We start from the raw sequence: 24,439 nt of genomic DNA on the forward strand, positions 1-24,439 counted from the left end.
TGTTCCCCTAGCCCATAGCCCCTGGCAACCACTAATCTTTCAACCAAAATATTTGGATTTGTCTGTTCTGGGTACTTCATATAAATGGAATTATATGATCCATGACCTTTTGTATATGCTTTTTTCAGCATGCTTCTTTGACCTAGTGTAATGTTTTCAGGATCGATCCATGTTGTAACATGTGGTGGTATTTCATTCCTTTTTTAAAGGCCAAATAACATTCCATTGTATGGATATACACTACATTTTATCCATTCATCAGTTGATGGACATTTGGATTATTTCTACTTTTTGGCCATTAGGAATAATGCAGCTATGAACATTCATGTACCAGTGTTGGTGTAGGTTATGTTTTTATTTCTTTTGAGTACATACCTAGGAATGGAATTGCTAAGTCATATGGTAACTCTGACCAACAGTATGCCATAATCTGTTTTATGGCTCAGCTCCTATCATTAGCTCTTCAGGCCTTTCCAGTCCTTTTTTGCCCATTCAGCATAAGAGTAGAATCTGGCAGGGGGCATCTCGGTGGCTCAGTGGTTGAGCATCTGCCTTTGGCTCAGGTCGTGACCCCAGGGTCCTGGGATTGAGTCCCATATCAGGCTCCTCAAAGGGAGCTTGCTTCTCCCTCTGCCTGTGTCTTTGCCTCTCTCTGTGTGTGTCTCTCATGAATAAATAAATAAAATCTTAGGGAAAAAAAAAAAAAGAATCTGGCAAATTTGAAAGGAAAGCCTTGGACAGAAAATGCCAGCCCATTCATTTCTGTTGTAATATCTGTCACTGCTTCTATTTTGGATAGAAGGATAATGCCAGTGTCCCTCTCATTCTTAAAGGGTCAAGAATTTGTCTTTTTAATTGAGTGAGATACTAAGCCTTACCTTTTGGAAACAAAGGCTACAAAATAGCTTTTTTTTTTTTTAATTTATTTTTTATTGGTGTTCAATTTACTAACATACAGAATAACCCCCAGTGCCGTCACCCATTCACTCCCACAAAATAGCTTTTTTTTTTTTTTTTTAAGATTTTATTTATTTATTCATGATAGTCACAGAGAGAGAGACAGAGAGGCAGAGACACAGGCAGAGGGAGAAGCAGGCTCCATGCTGGGAGCCCGATGTGGGATTCGATCCCGGGTCTCCAGGATCGCGCCCCGGGCCAAAGGCAGGCGCCAAACCGCTGCGCCACCCAGGGATCCCCAAAATAGCTTTTAGTGTTCTGAGTTCAACTGAGGCTACTTTTTAAACTGTTGAGTAAATTTAGCTTTATGTATGGACTTACACAGTTTTTTTTATTTCCTTTTTGACAGATCTTCAGGATTTATTCCACAAGACTGGCCAGGACATGAATGGGAAGCTGACCTACCAGGAAATCTGGAATTCCTTAGGTTCTGCTATGCCAAGACTAGAGACTTTGAGACCGTTTGATTCTGATGGCGATGGAAGATATTCTTTCCTGGAGCTAAGGGTAGCTTTAGGTGTCTAGGCTCATCAGGCATATTTTTAGAAATGGGTATATACCTAGGACTACCTAATACCTACTCATCTAACAAAAACAATCCTTTTACTTACCCATCGATCCTCTGGTCCTCCAAACTACTGTAGCAGACACATTGCCATCTTTTAACTTGTTTGAAAAAGCTATAAAAAAAGTTATTTTTTTAAAAAAGAAGGCCATTTTACTTATATTCAGAAATCTATGATTTCCTAAAACCAGAAAGATCTTAATTTCAAAACCTAGAAAAAAGTCAAGCCCTCATTTTTTTTTTTTTTTTTTTTTTTAGGGAAGGAAACCTTATCTTTTAAAACTGGAAAATGTATATAGAGAGTAAGCCACCTTTTATATTTCACGTAAATTTGCCTTAAATTAGCTGCACTTTATACAGACTCAGAAAATGTCTTTCCTTTAAAAGCTAGACCTTTTCTGTTTGTAAATATTTAAAATGAAAGAAAGAATTGTGCATATTTTGTGGGAAGTCGGAAGAATGGTTTGAAACAGGCTGTGAACAAATGACTTGTTATTAAAAATCACTAACGTGTTAACAGCTTAAACTATGTCCATGTCTTGTTAAGGCACCTCCTTCACGTGCTACCTCCAGGCTCAGGAAAGTAAGATTCTGGCAAAGGAACAAAGGTTCCTGTCCACCTCAGCTGATCCCACCGGTGAATCAGAGAAGTCTTGGTGGGGGCCTTTCTCACTTTTAATCCTATTTCAGGGTTTATGAGCCTAGAGTTATCCAGTGGGGAGCTACATTTTCTCCACCAGGTGAGCTAGGTTGTCTTCCCCCACTCGCCGACCCAAGCCTCTCTTAGAACTGTAGCCAACTCTCAGCTCTGGTCCAAGTTCCATTCTGCATGGCAGGGCTGCATCCTCTGCTATGCCAGCCCAGCTACCCAGGAGGAGCTGTAAGGGATGGCTTGGCCCCTCATTTTGACCCGAGGAACTCCTTGAGATTTTACCGGAAGGCTTACCAAAAAGTACCTAGTACATTCCTCTGTGGGCTGACGCCAAAGAGGTAGTAAAGTGCAGCACCTGAAATCATATCAGGTTCCCTCACAGTTGTCAGCTCAGAAGCAGCCAGAGGCATTCTGTCCAGAGGATGCCAAACAGTATCAGGCAGGCCTGGAGCAGGGGGCATCACATGATGGCAGCAAGTTTTTTTCATAGCTCATAATAAGCAAGCACAATACTCTTCCCCTTAAAGACTTCTGTAGACCTGGTACAAAAGGTCCCCAGACTGGAAGGAATCACACACCCATGTTACGTGTGTGTGTGTGCACGCGCACGCACGTGGGCACATGCTATTCTTCGAAGAAGGTTTTGGGCAACATGAAAGGAAAAACTGAAATGTAACTGTTTTGTAGTCCAAGTCAGGGAGAAACTAGAGCTTTCATGGCACAGACATCGTTAGTGGAGCTCGTTCACATTTTAACTTTGTCCAGGTTACCCTGTTACCCAGGGATACTGTCAAGCACCCTTAAACATTTAAGGGCTGGTTTTTTTCTTTACGTGATATTCAGTTCAGCCACTGGCTAACCTTGATTTGTTTTTTTCTGAAAGTATTCAAATTTAGTTAAAACAAGATGAGGATTTTTCCTACTAATGTGTCTATTTACCTCATTATGGCTTATGCTTCTCTTTTGTTTTAAGACAATACTTCCTTCACCTATCTGAACTTTTTTTCTTTCTTGGAAAGGTTAAAATATAGCATAAAATTCACCTGGCACTTTAGGTAACTTGAAGACAACTCTTTCTTCTAGCTACCTTCCATGCTGCCCCCCCCCTTTGAAATCTATATACCCTTACAGATTTTGTAACAACCAAATAAAATTCTAGCAATAAACTGAATTATACTGCTATATTTATATATACTGTACCATAAATAGCGTGTCTGTACCTGGAAGGTATTTTTTTGAGAACTGATTTATATGAAATATACTTGAGGGTAATGTAGCTTGTCCTTTTGAGTTTCAAATTCTTATTCACAGGCAGATACTCTGAGGACCCCTTAACTCTTTGTTGTCTGTACTTTTCTTTCGTATCATATAGCTATACTGGGAGAAGTCAGTTTTTTCAGTTTATCACCTTTCGTCCCGCCTCAAGCTCACGTGGCTCCCATCCCAGCTGTATTGGTACCTCTCCCCTACCACATTTGGCAGGTGTTCCTGCTACACTCTCAGACTATGAATACCCTTGCTGTGCTGCTGTCCTATCTCCCAGGCAGAACGAGGGTATCTGGAACTCTTTTGTTCCAGGTTGGAGGGGATTCATTGGCTTGAGTTTGATGAGCTTGTTCTTCAGTGTTAATTTGGGTGTTTTATTTGGAAGTTGTCTTACCCGACGTGTGACTTTTGAGCTGTACTCAAGCCTCCCTAGTCTCAGCTCTAAGAGGAAGATTGGATTTTGGGGTTTGTTTCAAATACTTTTACCTTTTCACCTTGGCAGCTCCTATTGCTACTTTCCTGTTACCCAAAGCAGTGCTTCTTGGTCCTTTTCTTTTGCCTTTATTATCTGGGATAATGTTTATTACTTAGCCTCCCTAAAAATCAGAGGACCAAAAAGGTGTTACAGGAAGAAAAGAATCAAAGGAATAAAGAACCTGGCTTAGGGGTAAGTGTATTGTCATCTTAAGGCAGAGAGGGACCTGGCACTTAGGGATGTGTCTGGTACAGCAAAGCTGAAGAGGACACCCCTCACCTGCTACTTTTCCTTCCATTGGTGTTTCCTCACTTTACGTTGCTTTGCTGGACATTGCTCTGTTGCCCCCACTTCCACTGCTGGTCTTGCCGGTCACAGTTGAAGACTTTGACTGTGATGGGCTCATACTCATAATGGCTTGCTGTTGAGTTGTTTTTAGTGACAGCTTTTGTTTGCTACACACCTCATTGGCTTACTTACCAACACCAGCTAGATGTGGTCCCTTCTTTCATATCCAAACCAGAATGCATTTGGGTATTCCTGAGACTTTATAGAGTGTGTATTGTTTGTTATACGAACCTAACCTACCTTGTTGTTTTCTCATATTAAGAGACGTAAATCTACTTTGCTTTAGTGGAGCTATTTTGGTAATGTATGAGCAATTTTGGTTCCCTTTGGGGAGTGAATGAATTCAAAGTCTCTATGACTTACGCTTTGCTTATTTCATATCAGTAATACAGCTATTTTAATTTATCTAAATAAAACATTTCCTTTTTCTCCTACTGTGTCTGTGACTAAAGGTTCCCCCCACCTCATACCTTCAATTACTAAGAAAACAAAAATCTGCTTTGATCCCTATTTTTATAGACTCCTTTATCCTTTCAAAAGCAAGAACTAACAGATGGTGAAGAATCTGCCTTAAGAACTGCAGCATCTAGCCTGAAGAAGTGAAGTCTGCTGCTTGGGCATCTGCCGGGCTAGAGGCAGTGGGATAAAGGGAGAGGGAGTCCCTTCGTCTCTCTGTATCAGCCAAACTCCACTTGGTCTCTATTAGTGTTTTGTGTTTTAGGTTTTTGTTTGGTTGGTTCTTGGAGTTTTTTTTTTTTTTTTTTTTTTTTTTTTAAGGTTCAGTGGAAAAGCATGTTTACAAGGAATGTTCCACTGTCTTTTATACAGGTGGCGGGGCAGAGAATGAAATCCATTACAAGAGAGAGGTTATATAGGGGCTAGGGCTTTTTCACACAGGGGAAAAAAAGAAAAATTCTACATATTTACTAGGATTCTGGGATTACACACACATAAGCAAACATACATGATCTGGGGGGCCTTTCCCTTCAGGGGTGACTACATAAAGCTTATCTCATTTACAAATATGGTGAGATGATTTCTTCATTCCCAAAGTGAAGGGGAAAATTTATATCCTGGGGTTATTTCTGGGGTGGAGCTGGGCTTCCTTTAAAGTGGAACCAGGGGGGATCCCTGAGTGGCGCAGCGGTTTGGCGCCTGCCTTTGGCCCAGGGCGCAATCCTGGAGACCAGGGATCGAATCCCACGTCAGGCTCCCGGTGCATGGAGCCTGCTTCTCCCTCTGCCTGTGTCTCTGCCTCTCTCTCTCTCTCTCTCTCTGTGTGTGACTATCATAAATAAAAAAATAAAAATTAAAAAAAAAATAATAAAGTGGAACCAGGGATCCCTGGGTGGCGCAGCGGTTTGGCGCCTGCCTTTGGCCCAGGGCGCGATCCTGGAGACCTGGGATCGAATCCCACGTCAGGCTCCCGGTGCATGGAGCCTGCTTCTCCCTCTGCCTATGTCTCTGCCTGTCTCTCTCTCTCTCTCTCTGTGACTATCATAAAAAAAATAAAAAATAAATTTAAAAAAGTGGAACCAAATAGCCAATATTTTCTTTGTCTCTGCTTTTAGGATTGTTTCCAAACTGCACAGAAATTAATATCCCCATATAGTGGATATTAACTTTCGGAAGGTCCATGGATCCCTTTGATAATTTAAAAAGAAAAAAAAAAAACATTTTGTATGTAATTTTAGAGGGTTCAGTGACCAGCCCTTCTCCTAAGCCAGTCTATCGACCACATTAATTACACCCTGCAGACACACACACACAAACAATCATTTGCCAAGTGTTTTCTAACAACTTATCTTCAGGGAAGGGACACCATGGTGTTTGCTGAGAAGACCAAGAACTTTGGTGCTAGACAGATACAAAATTGAGACCTGGCTCTGCAACATAAAAGCAATATAGCAAATGCCCTTGGAACCTGTCTCTCCCCTTATAAGAGGAGGATTGTGAGGTCCATTTGGCAGTTTTCTTGTATTAATGTAGGGACAATCATAAAAGATCTCAGTGCATCATCAGTATAGCATGCAGTTCAGCCAGGAATGCAGTGTGGCTCGTGGATCTCATGACTTGTTTTGCGTGTGGCATGGCCACTGAATTGCCATAGCTCATGCACCCCCAGCAGCTCTCTGGTGGCAGCAATTTTTAATGTCCCACAGAACAGCAGTGCCCCTGGCTGGATACCTGGCCCACAGTCTGGAATGTGGGGTTTTTTTGGTCTTAAATACTGAATAAGAGGGATGTTGCTGATTCACTCTTTTCCCACAGCCAACCCTCTAGTTCCTGTTTATGACTTGGTGAACTTCAGCTCAGTTTGCAAAGTGCCCCCATCCAACAGGGGAGGGACATTGCCTTCTAACAACAAATGAGACACAAGGGAGCCTTGAGCTTTTTTTTCAGTCTTTCATAATGTGACATCCAGATGGCCTTTGGCCTCTGTTAATACCACCTCCCTTGGGTTAGCTCCATTCTCCTGCTCTGCCCCTGTTACCTCCAGCTCCCGCCGTCAGAGCAGGCTACAACTCTGAAGCAAAAGGCTTGGCATTGAAGCAGTGGTCTCCATGGGCCATCGTGGGTAGGGAATGGAAGTGGATGTTCCTTTCAGGACAGGTGTCCAAAGGGTAGGAGACTGAGTGGTTCATCACTGGAGGCAGGTTGCACAGGGAAATGGAAAAGGGCACCTCCTGAAAGATGGGAACTGGAAGTGGGGAGCTGGTCTGGGACCGCAGCATTGGGGAAAGTAGGGGCTGCAATGCAGGTTGTAGCAGAGCAGGGCCCTCCACCTTGGGGCTGCTGTCTTCGGCAACAGAGCTCCTGCTCTCAGAGATGTCCAACTCCCATAGAGGATCTGAATTCTGGACCTCAGTCTCAGTCTTGGTGGCAGCAGGGGGAGGCCCCGTGTTGATGGCTGTGTTCATGCCATAATACCGACGCTTGTTAATCCAGTACAACAGTGGGCTGTAGGTGAACGTGGCGGCTCTCATCACCTCCACCCACGCCTGGGCACGCTCTTCCCGCCTCAAGTTCTTCCTCCAGTGCAGAAAGAGAATGCAGCCACCAGTTACCACAGAACACAGCCCCAGAAATCCAAAGTACAATGAGACCCACACTAAGGCAAGAGAGAAAAAGAGGCAATGCAAGATAAGGAAAGCTAGGTCTAGAGAAAGCATGACCTGCCCAGACTCAGTCGAGCCTCTTGCTCCCAACCCTGGACCCATCCAATCCGATTTGAGAAACCTTACTAATGGCAAAGCCCATCAAGGAAGCAAGAGTTTATAGGTGACAGGGACACTGGTGTCCCATCCTATTCCATCATACCCACATACCCATTCAGCCGTGATGGCCTGGGGTATTCATAGTAACCCCCTTCTGGTTCAGCGGAGAAACAATGATTCTCTGCCACTGATCCCTAGTTTCCTAGAGGAAACAATATCCTAACTGCTTAGCACTCCTCCACGCAGGCAGCCACCACCCCATCCATGTAAAAGGTCTTCCCTGAGTATCTGCCCCAAGCTAAGGTACAGGGTAAGGGACAGAGACTGAAGGGGCATTTACCACCAGGGAGGCTCAGATCCTCCTGCTGGGAATCCATAAGGTCGAGTCTTGGTACCCAGCTGATGGCTCTGGGGAGAAGGAGCTCACTTACCCATCTGCCCAGCCAATAGAAGGCCCTGGAGTGCTTAGTCCCATTGTTCCCTAAAGCTGAGGTCACTGGGTTCTGAGCATTAAACATTCTAGGGGCAGTGCTTATGAGGTCTTGGGTTAACAGAAGGAAGAGATTCCATCCAATGGTGTCTCCTAGGCCTAGTGTGTCTCTACTGCCTGGGACTGATCCTCCCACCGAATTGTCTGCCCTCCACCCCTTATGGTGAACTCTCAGAGAGGCCCCCATGTGTCTTAGAGGTCTATCCATGTTGCTGGGCTTTAAGAAACAGTTGATGGACACCTGTCACCAGTGGGGAGCAGGGCAGGGAGCACACACAACTTTGGGCAGCCTTGCCTTCAAGACTTCTATAACCAAGCTACAGGAGAAAATCTGCTCAAGGCAACTAAGTGATCAGCGCCTCCGTCCTTCACTCTTAGAATCTCTTGTTTAGTTACCTTCCTTCAATAGGTGTTAACCAATGTTTCCTGGGCCTCAGGCCCTGTGGGAGCTCCCTGCCAGCCAGCCCTACATCTCTTTCCAGCCTCACCTTCCTCCCTATCCTTCATACACCTTATGCTCTGACCCAGCCAGACTCTTGAACATACCTGGCCTATTCACATCTCTGGCGTTTTGCTCACACTGCTCCTCTACTTAGAAGTGCCCTCCCTGCTACCCCCTGGGTGAACACCTGCTTGTCTTCCAAGCCCAGCTCAGTCCCCTTACTCTGGGACAGTTGTTTCTATTGGTCTCCCCAAATCCCATCATCTCCAGTTTTAAGGGACTTTGAGAGTTGTGTAGTCCAGCTCTGTCAGGAGCCTGAACCCCGGGGGTAGATCTCCCCTCCTCAGCAGCCGGCACCACAAGACTCCCCTGAGTGGGAGACTTGCGGCACATCCTGAGGTGGTCCAGTTAGAAAGCCCTTCCCTAGTGAAGCCCTGAGTTGCACCCCTGGGCCAGCTCAGCTACTGGCACCATTTTATTACTTCTTCTCTGTAGCCCCCCACCCCCGGCATGTGACGTGGGGCACTATTCAGTGTGGATTTTCCTCCAGGTTCTGCTTGCTTGGCTCTCCTATCTCATTGGCTGCTGCTTTTCAGTCTCATTGCTGATTTCTCTTTTCCCTGCTCTCTAAATGCCAGCGTGCTCCAGGCCTCAGCCCTCCGTCCACTTTCATTCCGTCAGTGGTCTCATCCAGACTCATGGCTTTAAGTGTTACACAGACACTAACAGCTCACGCCTTCTATCTCCAGCCCAAACTGCTCCTCAGGACTTTGGACTCATTCACCTCACAGCCAGGTTGACATGCCTACCTTTAAGGGGATTAAGTCTATCAAGTTATCTCAAATGAACATGCCCAAGCCAGACTCCCAATCATCCATCCTCCAAAATCTACCCCAGCCTTCCTCCTCTCTGTAAATGGCAACTCTGCCCTTCCAGTTGTTCAGGCCAAAAGCCTGGATGTCACCCTCAGCTCCTTTCATTTGCTCACAGCCACGTTCACTCTGTTAGCACAATCATTAGGCGTTGCCTTCAACACACATCTGGAATGTGACTACTTTCCCACCACTACTACTGCATTCTATGCACCACCCTCCCCTGCTTGGAGTACTGGTCACCCTACAGGGAGACCCGGTTGCCTGGGACTGAGGAGGTTTTCCAGGACATATGATTTTCTACACTAAAACCAGGAAAGTCTTGAGTAAACTAAGACAAACTGGTCACCTTGGGAGATCTTCCATCCTTGCTCCCCCAAACCTGTATTTTGCCAGAAGCCAGAATGATCCTTTTAACAAGTAGGTTAAAAAAAAAAAAAAAAAAGAACATGTTACTTCTCTGCTCAAAACCTACAGTGCCTTTTCCCCTTACTCAGAATAAAAACCAAAATCCTTAAGCAAGGTCTACAGAGCCCGAAGTGATCTAACTACCCCTCCCCATACCTCTTCACATAAGAACCTCTTTGCTAGGGATGCCTGGGTGGCTCAGGGTTGTGTGTCTGCCTTCGCCACAGGGCGTGATCCTGGACCTGGAGTCCTGGGATCGAGTCCCACATCGGGCTCCCTGCATGGAGCCTGCTTCTCCCCCTGCTGGTGTCTGTGCCTCTCTCTCTCTTTCTCTCTCTCTCTCTCTCTCTCTCATCTCTCATCTCTCATGATTAAATAAATAAAATCTTAAAAAAAAAAGAACCTCCTAGCTATTCCACAAATAGGGCAAGCCTGCTCCTGCATCAAGGCATTTGCTGTTCCCTCAATCCGAAAGGCTCTTCTCCCAGATATCCAGACAGATGATTCCCTCATTTCCGTCAGCATTCTGCTCAAGTGTCGTCTTATCTCCATCTCTCTCAGCCTGCTTCGTTTTTTGGCATAACATGTATCATTATCTAACATTACAACTGACCCTTGAACAACATGGGGATTAGGGACTATGACCTCTGCACAGTTGAAAATCCATGTGCAACTTCTGACTCCCTCAAATTTATCTACTAATAGCCTACTGTTGACCAGAAACCTTACCAATAACACAAGCTGTTGATTAACACATATTATGTATATGTATTATATATTGTATTCTTTTTTAAGGTTTATTTTTAATTTTGAGAGAGAGAGAAAGCACGTGCACACAAACAGTGGGGAGGAGCAGAGAGACTCAGACAGATTCTGTGCTGAGCATGGAGCCCGTCAAAGGGCTCGATCCCAGGACCTCGAGATTATGAGCTGAGCCAAGATCAAGAGTCTGATGCTGAACTGACTGAGGCACCCAGGCATCTCTTATATACTATATTCTTACAAATAAAATAAGCTAGATAAAAGAAAAATGTTAAAGAAATCATAAGACAAAAAATAAATAAAAATTTAAAAAAAAGAAATCATAAGACAAAACACATTTACAGTGTTGTTAAAAGTCCACGTGTATGTGGATCTGTGCAATTCAAACCCATGTTGCTCAAGGGTCAACTTTATTTTTTGTCCCTCATCCCACTAGAATGTAAGATCCATGAATTAGTAAACAAGAAAATAAATACCTAAGCATTTCAGATGGTCATAACTGCTATGAAGAAGATAAAATAACGTAATGAGATAAAGACTATAAAGGGACAGCGTCCATCAAGAAAAATACCTTTGAGGTGCTGACTTATGAACTGAACCATAAATGGCTGATGCAGATCTGAGCGGAGGGATCATCAACCAGTGCAAGGATCCTGAGGCAGGTATAGGTGAGCACACTGGAAGGACTTCCTAGTCTCAAGAGTCCACCACACTACTTCCAGCACAGGCCAGGGCCTATGAGTGCAGGGTGGCCTGAGCAACGCTGGAGGCCCTGGCCCTGGCCCTGCCCCTGGCCCTGGCCCTGCCCCTGGCCCTGGCCCTGCCCCTGCCCCCAGGGAGTCCACCATTCAGGCGGGGTTTCTACCAGGAAGACCCAGACAAGGACTTCCACGAAGGCAAACTGGTGGATGCCACTGCAGTGGGCTTGCCCCAGGGCTGGCAGCAGGTGAGGCACAGATGTTGAGGTCTCTGTGTCTGACACCGGGAAATCCTACTTGGTTCAAGGGGATGAAGAAGATGGTGGTATTGGGTCAACAGAGGTGAAGGAAAGAGCATTAAGAGAATCAAAAGCAGCCAAAAGAGGGGCGCCTGGGGTGGCTCGGGTGATGATCCCAGGGTGCTGGGATGGAGTCCCACATCGGGCTCCCAGCTCGGCGAGAGGAGTTGCTTCTCCCCCTCCCTTGCCCCGCCTGTGCTCTCTGTCTCTGTCTCTCTCTCTCTCTCTCTCTCTCTCAAATACATAAATCTAGAGAAACCAGCCAAAATAAGGGCTTGTCCGGGACAAGGAGGATGTCCGGAGACAAGGCTGGCATCTCGCAGGGTTCCAGATGCTGAAGGGCACCCAGAGCGCCGGGAGACGGCCTCCAGGGGCGGACGGCGCGCGGCGGCCGCTGCATCCGGGCGGGGGGCGGGGCCCCGGAACCCTGCGCGCGCGGAACCTCGGGGCCGGAGCGCGGGCGCGGCGGACCCGGAGCGCGATGGAGCAGGCGCGCGAGCAAGCTGAGGCCGCCGCGCCCGCGGACGAGGAGGCGGGGGAGGCGGCGGCAATGGCGGCCGTGGCGGCGGCGGCGGCTGGCACGGGCCCGGCCGTGCTGCAGGTGGCCGGGCGGTACCGGGGCCTGTGCGCCGTGCGCAGCCGCGCCCTGGGCCTGGGGCTCGTGTCCGCCGCGCAGCTGCGCGTGTTCCCGGTGCGCCGCGGCTCGGGCCGGGCCGACGGCGGCGGGGTCGGGGCGGAGCTCGAGGCCAACCCCTTCTACGACCGCTACCGGGACAAGATCCAGCAGCTGCGCAGGTGCGGGCGGCGGGCGGGCGGGAAGGGAAGGGAAGGGAAGGGAAGGGAAGGGGCGGCCGCGTCCGACGCCTGCGGCGCTTCGGGGACCCCGTGCGGCCCGGTGCCGGCCCCGGAGGGGAGCTGCCCGCGCGGAGGAGCGGCGTGGCCGGCTGACGTCGCGCTGCGGCTCGGCCCTCGGCGTCCCTGCGGGGCCCAGGCTCCCGCCCTGCCCCGCGCCCTGCCCCGCGCCCTGCCCGCGCCCAAGTTCTCCAGGCGCCGCGGCGGGATCCTGCGTCAGCCCGGATGGAACCGCCGTTTCCAGGACACCTGCCCTGCTTGTAGAATGGGAGCGTGAAGCCTTCCATAGCGGGGCGCGACTTAGGCGGGGTCGCGTGCTGAGTCCCTGAGGCCTGGCCGGGAGCTCCGCTTCCAGGCCTCAGGCCGCAGCCCCGACTGCAGGGAAGGAAGCTGGGGGAGGGAGCAGGGCTCCCGGACTACTGGGCTCACAGTTGGACCGGCCCTTGAACCCTGTCTTTAAGAGGAGGAAACAGAGTCCAAGACCTGCCAGAGGCCGCAGGGCTGCTTGGGATTCATCTGATTTGGGATCCAGGGTTCCTTACACTACCCCTCAGCTTCCAGATAAAAGGACTTCGAGATCCCGAGGCTCGAGGTGGGCGGGTGTAAGGGGGCCCAGGGAGGGTCTGAAGAGTGGAGGTGGACAGAGCTGAAGGAGTGAAAGGGGATTAGAGGGGCCTGGGCGAGAATCTGCCAAGTAGGCGGGCAGCTGTCTTAGGAAGAAAACCGGGAACTGTGCCCTGTAACTTTGAGTTTTGTCTCCTCCCTACTTCCATGGCCTTCATTTACTCCTCCATCATCTTCTGGACTGTTGCAGTCGTCCCCTAGCGAGCCTGCCCCACTTCACCCCAGTCCATCTCACTGCTGCCGTGGTGATCTTTCTTACCTTTCTGAAAAATGTCAGTAAAGGCATGATCGTTTTTTGCGCTCTTTCCAGCAGTATTCAAATACACTCAAGGATTTCCTTCTTGAAAGCCTTTTCTTGACCTACATTACCCTCCAGGCTTTTCTTCCCTTTCACAGGCAGGCATCTTAGGAGAATTGTCTACTCAGACTCTGAATACTTCCCATTCGCTCTTACTCATGAACCAATGAATGGAATGTTTTACTCCTCCACCAGATCATTCCCATCAATATTTACACATACTCTTATCTTCTAAAGAGTGAGCTTTCCAAAGCACCCTCACTGACTAGATAATGTCCATCTTCCTTAGTTTCCATACAAGGTTCTTAATCCTGCAGTCTGTCAGTCTCTCTATATTCACTAAAACCTGGGCTCTTGGAGCACCAGCCACAAGTTTGGTGTGAACCAACAGTGGGATAAGGCTATGTGCCCTGTTGACCCCTTAAGCCTAGTAACTGGATTTTTGCGTCATACTTTGCACCAGTGAATTGGGAGTATTTGATCTACCTGTAGACCTATTGTATCTAGAGTATGGACAAACTGGAGGGTGTCCAGAGAGCAGCTTTATAGTGAGGAAATATTCACAAATCACGTATATGAAGAGAGGCCAAAAGAACTAAGGACATTTGACCTAGAGAAAAATTTAGGGGGCGACAAGAGCAATTTTCAAGTACTCAGATGAAAGGGATTATACATTTTTTCTTGTCCTGAGTGTGAAGATATGATTGGATAGATTTAGGCTCAGAACATTTTTAATGATAAAAGATGTCCAAGGTAGGAATGCACAGACATTGGCCACTCCTCACTCTGTCCACTCACCATGACAGGCCCAGGTGTGGCTGTGGATGCTTGCAGCACTAATCCTGGTCCTAGCGTTTACAGCCCTAGTGGAGCAGGTGCCACACCCCACGGGACAGGATCCCTGGAGTGACTTTGCACTGAGTGGGTGGCCTGCAACGGAGGGGAGGAAGATCTGCCCATGTAATGGCATGAAGGGAGTAGTGCTTGATGTCACCTCTGGAACTGAGTTTTATGGAAGAGGGGCTCCATACGATGCCTAGATCAGGAAGCAGTCCACCAGAGAAGTGATCAGGATGTCCTTGGATCCTGCAGACCTATGACACTACAGGTCTCATGGAGCTGTAATCCCTGTTTGATGTCTTCCCCAAAGTGTACAGGGCCAAATATCACATTGAAGAATTCTTAAGTATGGCAGCCCAACTACACGTTAGGCTTGAAGACCAGCTTCATTTTAACATAAAGGACAAGCTCTGGTAATTCATCTGCCGGAGCAAATTCTTTGGAGAGAGAGTTAGGGAGAAACTCAGGTGCTAAATCTTATCCTACAGAATTCACTGTTTATTTTATTTTTTTTTTAAGATTTTATTTATTTATTCAAAGACACAGAGAGAGAGGCAGAGACACAGGCAGAGGGAGAAGCAGGCTCCATGCAGGGAGCCCGACGTGGGACTCGATCCGGGGTCTCCAGGATCACACCCCAGGCTGCAGGCAGCGCCAAACCGCTGCGCCACCAGGGCTGCCCCAGAATTCACTGTTTTTAAAGCCTCTAAATCATCTGGATCTGGATTAACAGATGTTGAACCTCTGAATGGGGTGAAGATGTCTAAGAGCTAGATGTGTTCAAGTTAAAGCTTGACACCTAGTAGGAATGCTATTGGATTCCTGCTTGAGTAGGATGAGCAAGCAAGATAACTTCAAAGTCCCCTTCCCATCTTGAGGATTTGAATTCCAAGGACCCAGAGTATAAGTACCTGAGGGGCCAAGTTCTGCATCACTCTAGGAAATAACCTGCAAGAGAAGAACGTTATACAGGCCCCTTGAAGATTAATAGTAAATAACTGAATTTCCTTGTCCAGTTTCTTGATCTGGAAGATCAAAGGATCAAATCCTTTGCTATTGAATGCCTGTGTCTTCTCTCTCTCTCTCTCTCTCTCTCTCTCTCTCTCTCTCTTTCTCTCTCTGGAGGTGGAACATGATGCTTTGTTATTTCCAAATTCAAAATGTCCCAAGTGGTTTCACTTTTGGTTTACCTTTAATCAGGTCTGACCCAGCTGCTTTTGAATCCCGACTGGAAAAGCGCATTGAGTTTCGGAAGCAGCCAGTGGGACACTCAAAGCAAGGTGACTTTATCAGATGTGTAGAACAGAAGGTAAGACCCTCTTTGTGTTTATTGGCTCACCAGTGTACTGCATCCCCATCCCTCAACCCTATCCTGGGAGTGGACTCACTGATGGGCCAGCTGGATGAACTGAACGTAGCCTCTCTCTACACAGCTCAGTCTCCATCCATAAATGGTATCCTGCTTTTTCTGGCCAGGTACTGTAATCATGGTAGAGATCTAGAGGGATGAAAAAGGCAATCCAAGCTCCAGGGGGGTGCAGTAGGTCAAGGCAAAGCACACATGGCAGTGGGTTCTAGGGATAAGGGGAAAAAAAGTGCTTAATAGCTACTCTTACCCTTAGACAAGAATCAGAGCTGGGGAAAAGCATGGTGCTTTTTTTTGGTACAGTGCTTTTCAAACTTTTTGATCATGATACACAGTAAGAAATGTATTTTACACTGCAGTTCAGTACACACAATTGTATATGACTGTAGCTGAAGCAGAGTTTTTATAAAACAATGCTTTTACTACATGCAATGCACTTTTTTTCCCTTAAAAATCTTTGGCCACAATCCAGTAAATTGATTTCACAATCTATAATTTGAAAAATACTTAGTATTGGTTAGTACACATTTGTTCTGGTACACAGAACGAATTGGAGTGGGAGAGGCTAAAACCAGGAAGTATATGTAATAATCCAGGTATGGGCAGTTTGGGCCTGAAATAACATACAGTGGAAAATTGGGATTCTGCACTATGTTTTAGAAAGAGAGATGTCTATTTAATTTGGACAGTAAGTTTTTTTTGCCTTGAGTATTCTAAATTTAAGTGTATCCACTCAATTTAAAAAAAAAAAAAGAGTACCCACTCAATCTTTTAATAACTGATTAAGTTCATTAGAACAAAAGCAAGTCACTTAATTTGGGGAGCAAATTCAACCTCCTATGACAAACATAGTTTAGAACTTTATGTGAACAAACAAGCCTCTACTACAAATATTTTAATAAATGTAATTTCCTATAATAAACATTTATAGTGCCAATGTTACAATCAGTGGCTCTTGGAAGTATTACTGTATTACAAACTTTCAGTATGACATGGGAAAGCCTTTTGCCCCCTTTTGTAAACAGACTTAGCAATTCAACTTCATAATGATAAGATGTAAACATAAATCAAGATGTAACTTAAATTATGGCAACTCTTGGGTAAATAATGACTTACTGTGTTTCTTACCTAGATAGAAGGCTGCTAATGACTCCATTTGCAAAGCCTTTTCATTACTCTGAGTCATTGGCTCCCTACCACATGAGCCTTTCTTATAAAAAAATTTCTTAATTCTCCATTTTGTACCCTCAAGTGAAAAGTAGACAATGTAACCCACTAGTACACATAATTTCAGGGGGGAAAGAAATCAATATAATGCCCTAGCTGTAATATAAAGGAAAGAACTTTTAGGTGTTTTTTTTTTAAGATTTCTTTATTTATTTACTAGAAAGAACACTAGCACTGGTGGGACAGGTCCAGATGGAGAGGGAGAGGCAGATTCCCCACTGAGCAGGGAACCCCATGCAGGATCGGATCCCAGGACCCTGAAAGAGAGTGCGTGCACTTGAGTGCACATGAGAATGGAGGGAGGGGCAGAGGAAGAGAATCTTTTTTTTTTTTTTTTTTTTAATTTTATTTATTCATGAACGACACAGAGAGAGAGAGAGGCAGAGACACAGGCAGAGGGAGAAGCAGGCTCTATGCAGGAAGCCCGAGGTGGGACTTGATCATGCCCTGAGCCAAAGGCAGACACTCAACCGCTGAGCCACCCAGGCGTCCCCAGAGGAAGAGAATCTTCAAGCAGATTCCCTGCTGAGTGCGGAGGGTTGATGTGGAGCTCCATCTCAGGACCCATGAGGTCATGATCTGAGCTGAAACCAAGAGTTAGATGCTTAACCAACTGAGCTACCCAGATGCCCCAAGGAAAGAACTTTTTAATAAAATACTTATTTTGTAGATGATATGAGTGAAATTTCTCTATAAGTGAAATTTTTATAAGTGAACTTTAATATATAAAGTTCTTGAGCACAACTATTCTGTGAAACCTAATGCAGTCATCAGAGGCTCTCTCACCTATATGTGAAATTATCGTAAATACATAGACAGCAAATGCTGACTGGTTTTAGGGGTGTTGTGTTATTACTTTTAAAAATGGTTTGGCGCCTGCCTTTGACCCAGGGCGCGATCCTGGAGACCCAGGATCGAATCCCACGTCGGGCTCCCGGTGCATGGAGCCTGCTTCTCCCTCTGCCTGCCTGTGTCTCTGCCTCTCTCTCTCTCTCTCTGTGACTATCATAAATTAAAAAAAAAAGAAAAGTGCCTAAACCGGGACAGGATGCTTGAGTAGCTCAGTGGTTGAGCCTTGAGCCTTTGGCTCAGGTCGTGATCCCAGGGTCGTGGGATCGAGTCCCACATTGGGTTCCCTGCAGGGAGCCTGTTTCTCCCTCTGCCTGTGTCTTTGCCTTTCTTTGTGTCTCATGAATAAATAAATAAAATATTTTTAAAAAATTAAAAATAAGAAAAATTAAAATTCCTAAACCATGAGCAGTGTTGTCAGTGCTCCTCATGAGATTCCACAATGTGCAACCTTCTTTTAAGTTATATAGTAGTTGCATTTCTAAAAAACCTCAGTGTTTGGGGCACCTGGGTGACTCAGTGGTTGACATCTGCCTTTGGCTCAGGTTGTGATCCCAGGGTCCTGGGATCGAGTTTTGCATCAGGCTCCCCACAGGCAGTCTACTTCTCCCTCTGTCTGTGTCTCTGCTTCTCTGTGTCTCTTATGAATAAATAAATAAAATCTTTTTAAAAACATAATAAAAAATATAAATTAAAAACTCAATGTTTATTAAAGCCATATTTTAAAAAAGAAGAAAAGAAAGGGAAAGCAAAACAGAGTTAGAATGTAAACCCAGATAACTTGAAAAGGTTTTTCAATTACAAGGACATCTGGCCAGACACTGAAAAGTTGTGCAGGGTGGGGTAAAATTCTTCATTATGTGGAATTCATTTTTAAGATTGTAGGTCCTGGTACCACTTCCCCTCCCATAAATACAGATGTCCTTATCTAGTCAACTCTTGTGGTAACAGAAAAGTTGGTTCACACAGATTTCCAAAGTATCTGGAGGGAAGTAGTACCCATTTAAATGTCTTATTAAGTGCTCTTGAGACTTTTGGCACATACTTTCAACTATAATTTTAATTATTATAGTTCATTGGTTTTAAAGCCCACATTTTTTTTTTTTTGCATTTTAACATTTCCAGAGTTGTCTTAAAATTAATGTGATATGAAGATATTTTGTTTTATTATTTAATTGGCATAATTTTCTGATACATAAAATAATGCTGCTTCTTAAGTAGTGTCTTAGGTCAAAATAAAATGCAATAAGCTTATACTTGGAGCTTAAATTTATTTGTATAAGCACAAATGGGAATAAAGAATGGATTGGAGGGACATTGTGGGAAAAGAATACACCGGGCTTAGAGATTAAAAGGTGAAGGCAGCTATGCAAATGGAGAGTTTCATTTGTTTTATTTTCACAATGCACCTGAAGGTGAGTGATATGAAAATGAAATCAATTTTCTTTTTTCTGCAAAGTTTATGTGTGAAGGACAGACTGCATTAGGATGCTGCCACTACATAGGGATATGACCAAAAAGACGAGGGTATATCCAACAGATTTTTCTACACCAGACTTTTGTCTAATGTATAGGTACCAATTCTGTGGGCATCATTTAGGAAAAGTTTCGATTCCTTAAGGCACAGAATAACGAAAGACAGGACTTTATATGGGCAAGTTTTTCAGTCTCAGAATCCCAGCTGTAGATTGTACTTCTCTGGAAAGGCTTGGACTTGAACTGAGAAATTGAATGAAAGACTTAGAACAACCCATCCCTACTGTCAGAAACCTCATAATAGAATTTCCTGGCTGTGGCCTTTATCAGAGATAGTGGCCTAGAGGAAGAAATAATCACTAATTAGATAGAGGGAATATTAAGAGTAAGTTGAAAAGACTCTAGTCTGGTGAGGATGCCTTCCATCAGAAGTGTGTCACAGGTGAGAAGCAGCCTTCGAAAATTCATTTTTCCATTGCTCACCTCCTTTGTGGCACAACATTGAGCAGATCAGAGAGCAGAGCACAGAAAACCCTCATTCTGGAAGGATGTAGCAGGCCTCACTCTGGGAAGGAGTACTTCATATCCATAGTGGCAGGTATAGAATGGACTCTCAATACCAGTATATGGTAGTTACTAACAAAGAAATCTTCTGTCATCTGTATCTCAAAAGCTGAGTCATAGAAAAGTCTCACAAACAATAACTCCTAGAACAGTGTGTGTACAGTTACTGTATAGGATGGAGAAAAGTGAGTTTTCAAGTGTCAAGTTACTAAATGAGATATTACACACATGTAGTGGTCTTTTTCTTATGAGTAAGGTATGGATAAATATCCTGTCTCATCATGTATTTCAGACAGACACCTTGGGGAAACAGCCTGTGAGCAGAGGATTCACTAAGGACAAGGTAGGTTGAAAGATGAAAGATCTAAGTCTGAAGTCAGAACATCTGTAACAAGAGACTGCATATTTGAACATATTTACTGTGGTTCAGTGATTTTGTGATTTTTTTTCCAACTGTGGAGATGAGAAATATTTCTAAACATTTTTATGTCCTTGTTACAACCTCTAGCATATTATGTGTCCTGGGGGTGCTAGAGGAAATATGAACGAAATCCTAGTGATATACTTCCTTCCTATAGGAAGTAGTTTTAAAAGATCAAAGCATGTTTACTCATTTAATTTGCAAATAAGGAGCCACCCCTAGTAGAATAGCAATTAAAGGTGACAATCAGATTTTCTCCTCTTACCAGCTACAAAGTGCTGTAGTGCTCATTAGTGAGGATAAAACATTTGGAAAGTACTTACAGATATGCCCCAGGAATAGCACTGTAAAAACCTGCCTGAGTTTAGGGGTTTACTTCTCTGAGCACGCAGGTTTTCTTCTACACATTCTGTACTTATTGAAGATCTGCTCCACTGTCCTGACCTATTGCTTCCCACAAGGCTTACAGATAGTTAAGCTGTTTTATTTTTTTAATTGTGGATATTAATTGCCTTTTATTTTCTCATTCAGACTCTCAGTTCAATCTTTAACATTGAGATGGTAAAAGACAAAACCGCAGAAGAAATAAGACAGGTAATGAATGAAAATGGGTTGGCACACTTTGTGAAAATGTGTGCTCTTTGAGCCAGATCTGAAAGTAGAAAGGAGTGTACACTTCTTGACACCTCTTTCTAGCCAAAATGAAAGGTGGCCATAGAAAGCAAAAGTGATACGTTAGATGAAATGTGATGGCATAAGAAAGCTTGTCCTTCTTGATTTTACTCCTATATGGCTAATCAACTCACATTACCCCCTTCTGTTTCATTCCTGTTGCCCAGATCTTATTTAAAATCATCAGTATTGCGTTCCTGGCTTACTATATGGCCTGTCTAAATAGGTTTCCCTGCTCCTCCACCTCTCATAGTCTTACTAGCTGAATCTTCTTAAAGTTCTGCTTTCATTATGGGAAAGCATAGTGTATTGGTTAAGAACACAGACTCTAGAGTCAGGCCACCAGTTTTAAGTCCTAGCTCTGCCACTTACTAAGTGAATGACTTTGATAAGCTAGTTAACCTCTCTGGGCCTTCATTTCCCTATCTGCAGAGTGGAGATAACTATAGTACTTATCTCATAGAGTTATTTGGGGAATTAAGTGAGCTCATATTTGTAAAACATATAGAACCATGCCTGGCACAGAGTAAAGTACTGCATTTGTGTTTTTAAGTAAATGAATAAAAATAAACACTATGTCAGTGACCTGCTTGCAAATATTCAGTGACTTCCTGTATTCCTTTGCTTGCCGTGCAGAGTCCTCTTATTATGGGACCTGCTTCAGGAAGCTTTCTGGATACCTTCCTTCTAAGTACTCATAATCTATCCTACCTCCTTAGTCATTCCATACACCTTGCATTGCTATTTAATTTTAATTTCTATGATTCTTCTTTCTCTAATTAGACTATAATAAACTATTTATTGACATTCCTTGTAATTCCATGAAGTATTTTAGGTATATTGAGGAAAAAATAATAAGAAAAGCAGTAGACTATGTGTCAGGTACTGAGTGCTTCATATGCACTATTGCATTAAATTCTCATAACTACCTGGAAGTGTAGGTGCTATTATTTCCAATTTACAAGTGAAGAAACTATGGTTTAAAGAGATTAAGTAACATAAGGGTAGAGCTGGGACTCAAACCCATGTCTGTTTGACTCTGCATCCTATTTCCTGGTGGGAAGTTGTGCCAATTGCCATGAGTTTCCTTTGGGTGCTGTTTTTTGTTTCAACAAAAGCATTTATTGAATACCTACTAAATGTCAAGTTGTATGCCAGACAGAGAAATAAATGAGAGAATCCCCTACTCTCAAGAATTTTTAGCCTAGTAGAAGGACAAACACAAAAACAGATGAGAATAGCACAGGGTTCTAACTTGTGTTAATAGAGGCTTATGCAAAGTCTCTAGGAGACCTCAAACTATGTCCTCGGGAAGAGATGCCAATAGAAAGTGGACACCAAGCATGTCCTTTAGGGGAGAGAGAAGCCAGGCCCAGGATGCTTGAGCATATAAATATCATTCAGGCCTATAATTTTAGACACAAATTTGTGTTCATTATAATTTTGAGTAACCAATGTCAGTTATGTTAGGAAACATTTGTCTGTCTTACAAATTTCGGTGTTGATCATGAACTATCTATCAATATAAATTAAATAAAAATAGCAAGATATGATCTCCTTAAAATGAAAAGACAGTGTCTGACATGCAAAAAAAAAAAAAAGGGCAGGGATCCCTGGGTGGCGCAGCGGTTTGGCGCCTGCCTTTGGCCCAGGGCGCGATCCTGGAGACCTGGGATCGAGTCCCACATCGGGCTCCCAGTGCATGGAGCCTGCTTCTCCCTCTGCCTGTGTCTCTGCCTCTCTCTCTCTCTCTGTGACTATCATAAATAAAAAAAAAAAAAAAAAAAAAAAAAAAAAGGGCAAAGGAACCTTTGGCTGTATTGACAGTGGTCAGGTCCTGGGAGGTAATAGTTCTGTATCCTGTGTTAGTTAGATCTTACTTTGATTGGTATCTTCAGTTAGGGGGCCCTCCATTCTTAATGAAAATAGTGACAAAGCAAAGCATCTCTAAAGGAGGGTGGCCTCCTTCAAAAGCTCACTCAGGTGTCACTTTGGCTGTGATGCTTTCCCCAACTTCTCTGCCTTTGCTAATGCTGTCATTCTCTGCTTAGAATGTGTGTCTTCTATCCTTCCTGTTTTCTTCCCAGCCTCCTTGTTCACCTGGCTAACTCCTAATCATTCCTCACAATATTGCTCAAGTATTCCCCTCCTCTGGCACTCATTACCTAACTTGGATTAAGTGCCTTTTTGTTGCCCTCAGAGTACCTTGGCTCTGGTTTGCATTGTAATTCTGTTGTATTAAGCACAAACATATTATTTCACCTAGTTTTCACAATAATCCTCTCAGGTTGATATTATTGCTATTTTACTGATGGTTATATTGGTGTTATTTAGTGATTTTCAATAATTTGTCCTAAGTAGCATGACCAGCAGATGATTGGACCTGGGATTTCCATCCAGCTCTACCTGAGTCCAGAAACTCGGTTCTGAATGACTGATGCCCTGGCTGTCTGAGAAGCCCACAGTTGGCTGGGGAATACTGGTTTTGCAAAGGAAAAGAGAAGATATGAGAACGTGTCTGTTACATACAGGCACATCTTGAGGGAACTGATTAACAAGGCCATGAAATCTATTTGTCTGAAAGGAATTTGTTATTAAGAGTTACAGTTTAATCATCTAGCAAGCAGATGGTATTAAATATTTTTGTAACATATATTAGTAATAAAAGTATTATGTTGGGTTTTCTTCCTTGTTACCAATAGCATGTTACTCTGAGCAATGAAAGCTGTCACCATTTCTTGGCATAGGTTGCAAAGATTATCCACATGTCACAGACACCCTCTCTTTTTTGTACAGATTTGGCAGCAGTATTTTGCAGCAAAAGATACAGTCTACGCAGTTATTCCTGTAAGTAGTTGGGAGGGGAAAATGAAAGTGTTATAGCATGAAGGTCAGCGATCTAACCTTAGCGGGCAGTTGCCTTTACTTTTTCTATGTTTATTGCCTCTCGAGAACTTACATTTATAGCTCTGAGGGTTTTTATTATGCCCTAAGCACCAAATATTGGAAACTCCATATGGTATATTTATGGCTCTTGTTTTCCGTCTTTCTGGTTTAGAAATGTCTCTTTGACTCAAGTCTCTGACAAGGGAGCATGGTATAAGCTCATGTTGCTGAGCAATTTCCAAATGTGTTTTACTTCTTTTTGGTGTTTTCCAACCATAGTGTTGGAATTTCAGACAGGGACCCTAACATAGCTTTTTTCCCCTTTCATCTGTAAATGGCCTATTACTGAGCTGACTTAGAGCCTCCTCTAGGCTTTTTCTGGCATTTCCCATTAGCAAGTGGCATTTTCTTTATTTTCTCCCTTCTTGAAATTGCTGTCTTGGAGATAGTCACTGGCCACTGCTTGGCCATTGAGGTTTATGACTAGGAAGGGGTGCTGCTGGCTTCTTCTACTTTAACATCCTTACACTAACTTTTGCATAAAGCATTTTATCAGCTAGTTCTGTAATTGCTCTTCTTCCCTGAAGAGGAAGTCATTTAGGTTAAATTTACATCAAGCACTGAGTTTACTGTATGAGTTTGAGATTAAGGAGGAAAACTTAGAGACAAAAAGGTAAAGTCGGGTCTTTTGTTTGCTCTAAGAGTGTTGCTACCCCACCTTTTACACACACAGACTGTTGTTCAAGAGTTCAACGACCAAAGGATCTGCACTTTCTGTGATATTTGAGATCTCTAATACTGACTCATTGTTTAAACAGGCCTTCTTGGCTCTCCCTCAGACAGCCTCAGGGACCTGAAGTCTCTGACACTTGGCAGAGTCCCTTGCCGAATTTGGAGCATTTGTAGTATCCA

General features: G+C 44.3%; 3 protein-coding genes across 9 annotated transcripts in view; 2 read left to right on the forward strand and 1 right to left on the reverse strand.

The window, feature by feature from the left end:
- The window catches only part of EFCAB14 (EF-hand calcium binding domain 14), a 44,837-nt gene extending 40,140 nt beyond the window's left edge, over positions 1 to 4,697 (forward strand). The window contains exon 11 of the mRNA XM_072772266.1: positions 1,307 to 4,697. Coding sequence (XP_072628367.1) covers positions 1,307 to 1,482 — 176 coding nt within the window. The 3' untranslated portion in view covers positions 1,483 to 4,697. The remainder of the gene's footprint in view (positions 1 to 1,306) is intronic.
- TEX38 (testis expressed 38) lies at positions 1,002 to 7,978 on the reverse strand. 3 transcript variants are annotated; one of them, XM_072772273.1, is made up of 2 exons: positions 7,913 to 7,978; positions 1,002 to 7,375 (listed from the first exon to the last, which is right to left on the reverse strand). In XM_072772273.1, the coding sequence occupies exons 1-2, from the start codon at positions 7,914 to 7,916 to the stop codon at positions 6,783 to 6,785; spliced, it is 597 nt and encodes a 198-aa protein (XP_072628374.1). In that variant the 5' UTR covers positions 7,917 to 7,978; the 3' UTR covers positions 1,002 to 6,782. The 3 variants fall into 3 exon arrangements, with proteins under 3 accessions (XP_072628374.1, XP_072628373.1, XP_072628375.1); XM_072772272.1 differs by having other exon boundaries at positions 7,822 to 7,950; XM_072772274.1 differs by having other exon boundaries at positions 1,002 to 7,296; positions 7,822 to 7,934.
- A 3,370-nt stretch (positions 7,979 to 11,348) lies between these two features.
- ATPAF1 (ATP synthase mitochondrial F1 complex assembly factor 1) overlaps positions 11,349 to 24,439 on the forward strand; it is a 31,109-nt gene continuing 18,018 nt past the window's right edge. For 3 of the 5 annotated variants that reach the window (XM_072772267.1, XM_072772269.1, XM_072772268.1), the window contains exons 1-5: positions 11,934 to 12,247; positions 15,267 to 15,375; positions 19,841 to 19,891; positions 20,501 to 20,563; positions 23,438 to 23,488. In XM_072772267.1, coding sequence (XP_072628368.1) covers positions 11,934 to 12,247; positions 15,267 to 15,375; positions 19,841 to 19,891; positions 20,501 to 20,563; positions 23,438 to 23,488 — 588 coding nt within the window. Of the gene's footprint in view, positions 11,402 to 11,933; positions 12,248 to 12,665; positions 12,897 to 15,266; positions 15,376 to 19,840; positions 19,892 to 20,500; positions 20,564 to 23,437; positions 23,489 to 24,439 lie in introns of those variants that run through there. The other 2 variants (XM_072772270.1, XM_072772271.1) reach the window with 2 other exon arrangements.

Source organism: Canis lupus, chromosome 13 (genome assembly GCF_048164855.1).
Source record: "Canis lupus baileyi chromosome 13, mCanLup2.hap1, whole genome shotgun sequence".
NCBI lineage: Eukaryota > Metazoa > Chordata > Mammalia > Carnivora > Canidae > Canis > Canis lupus.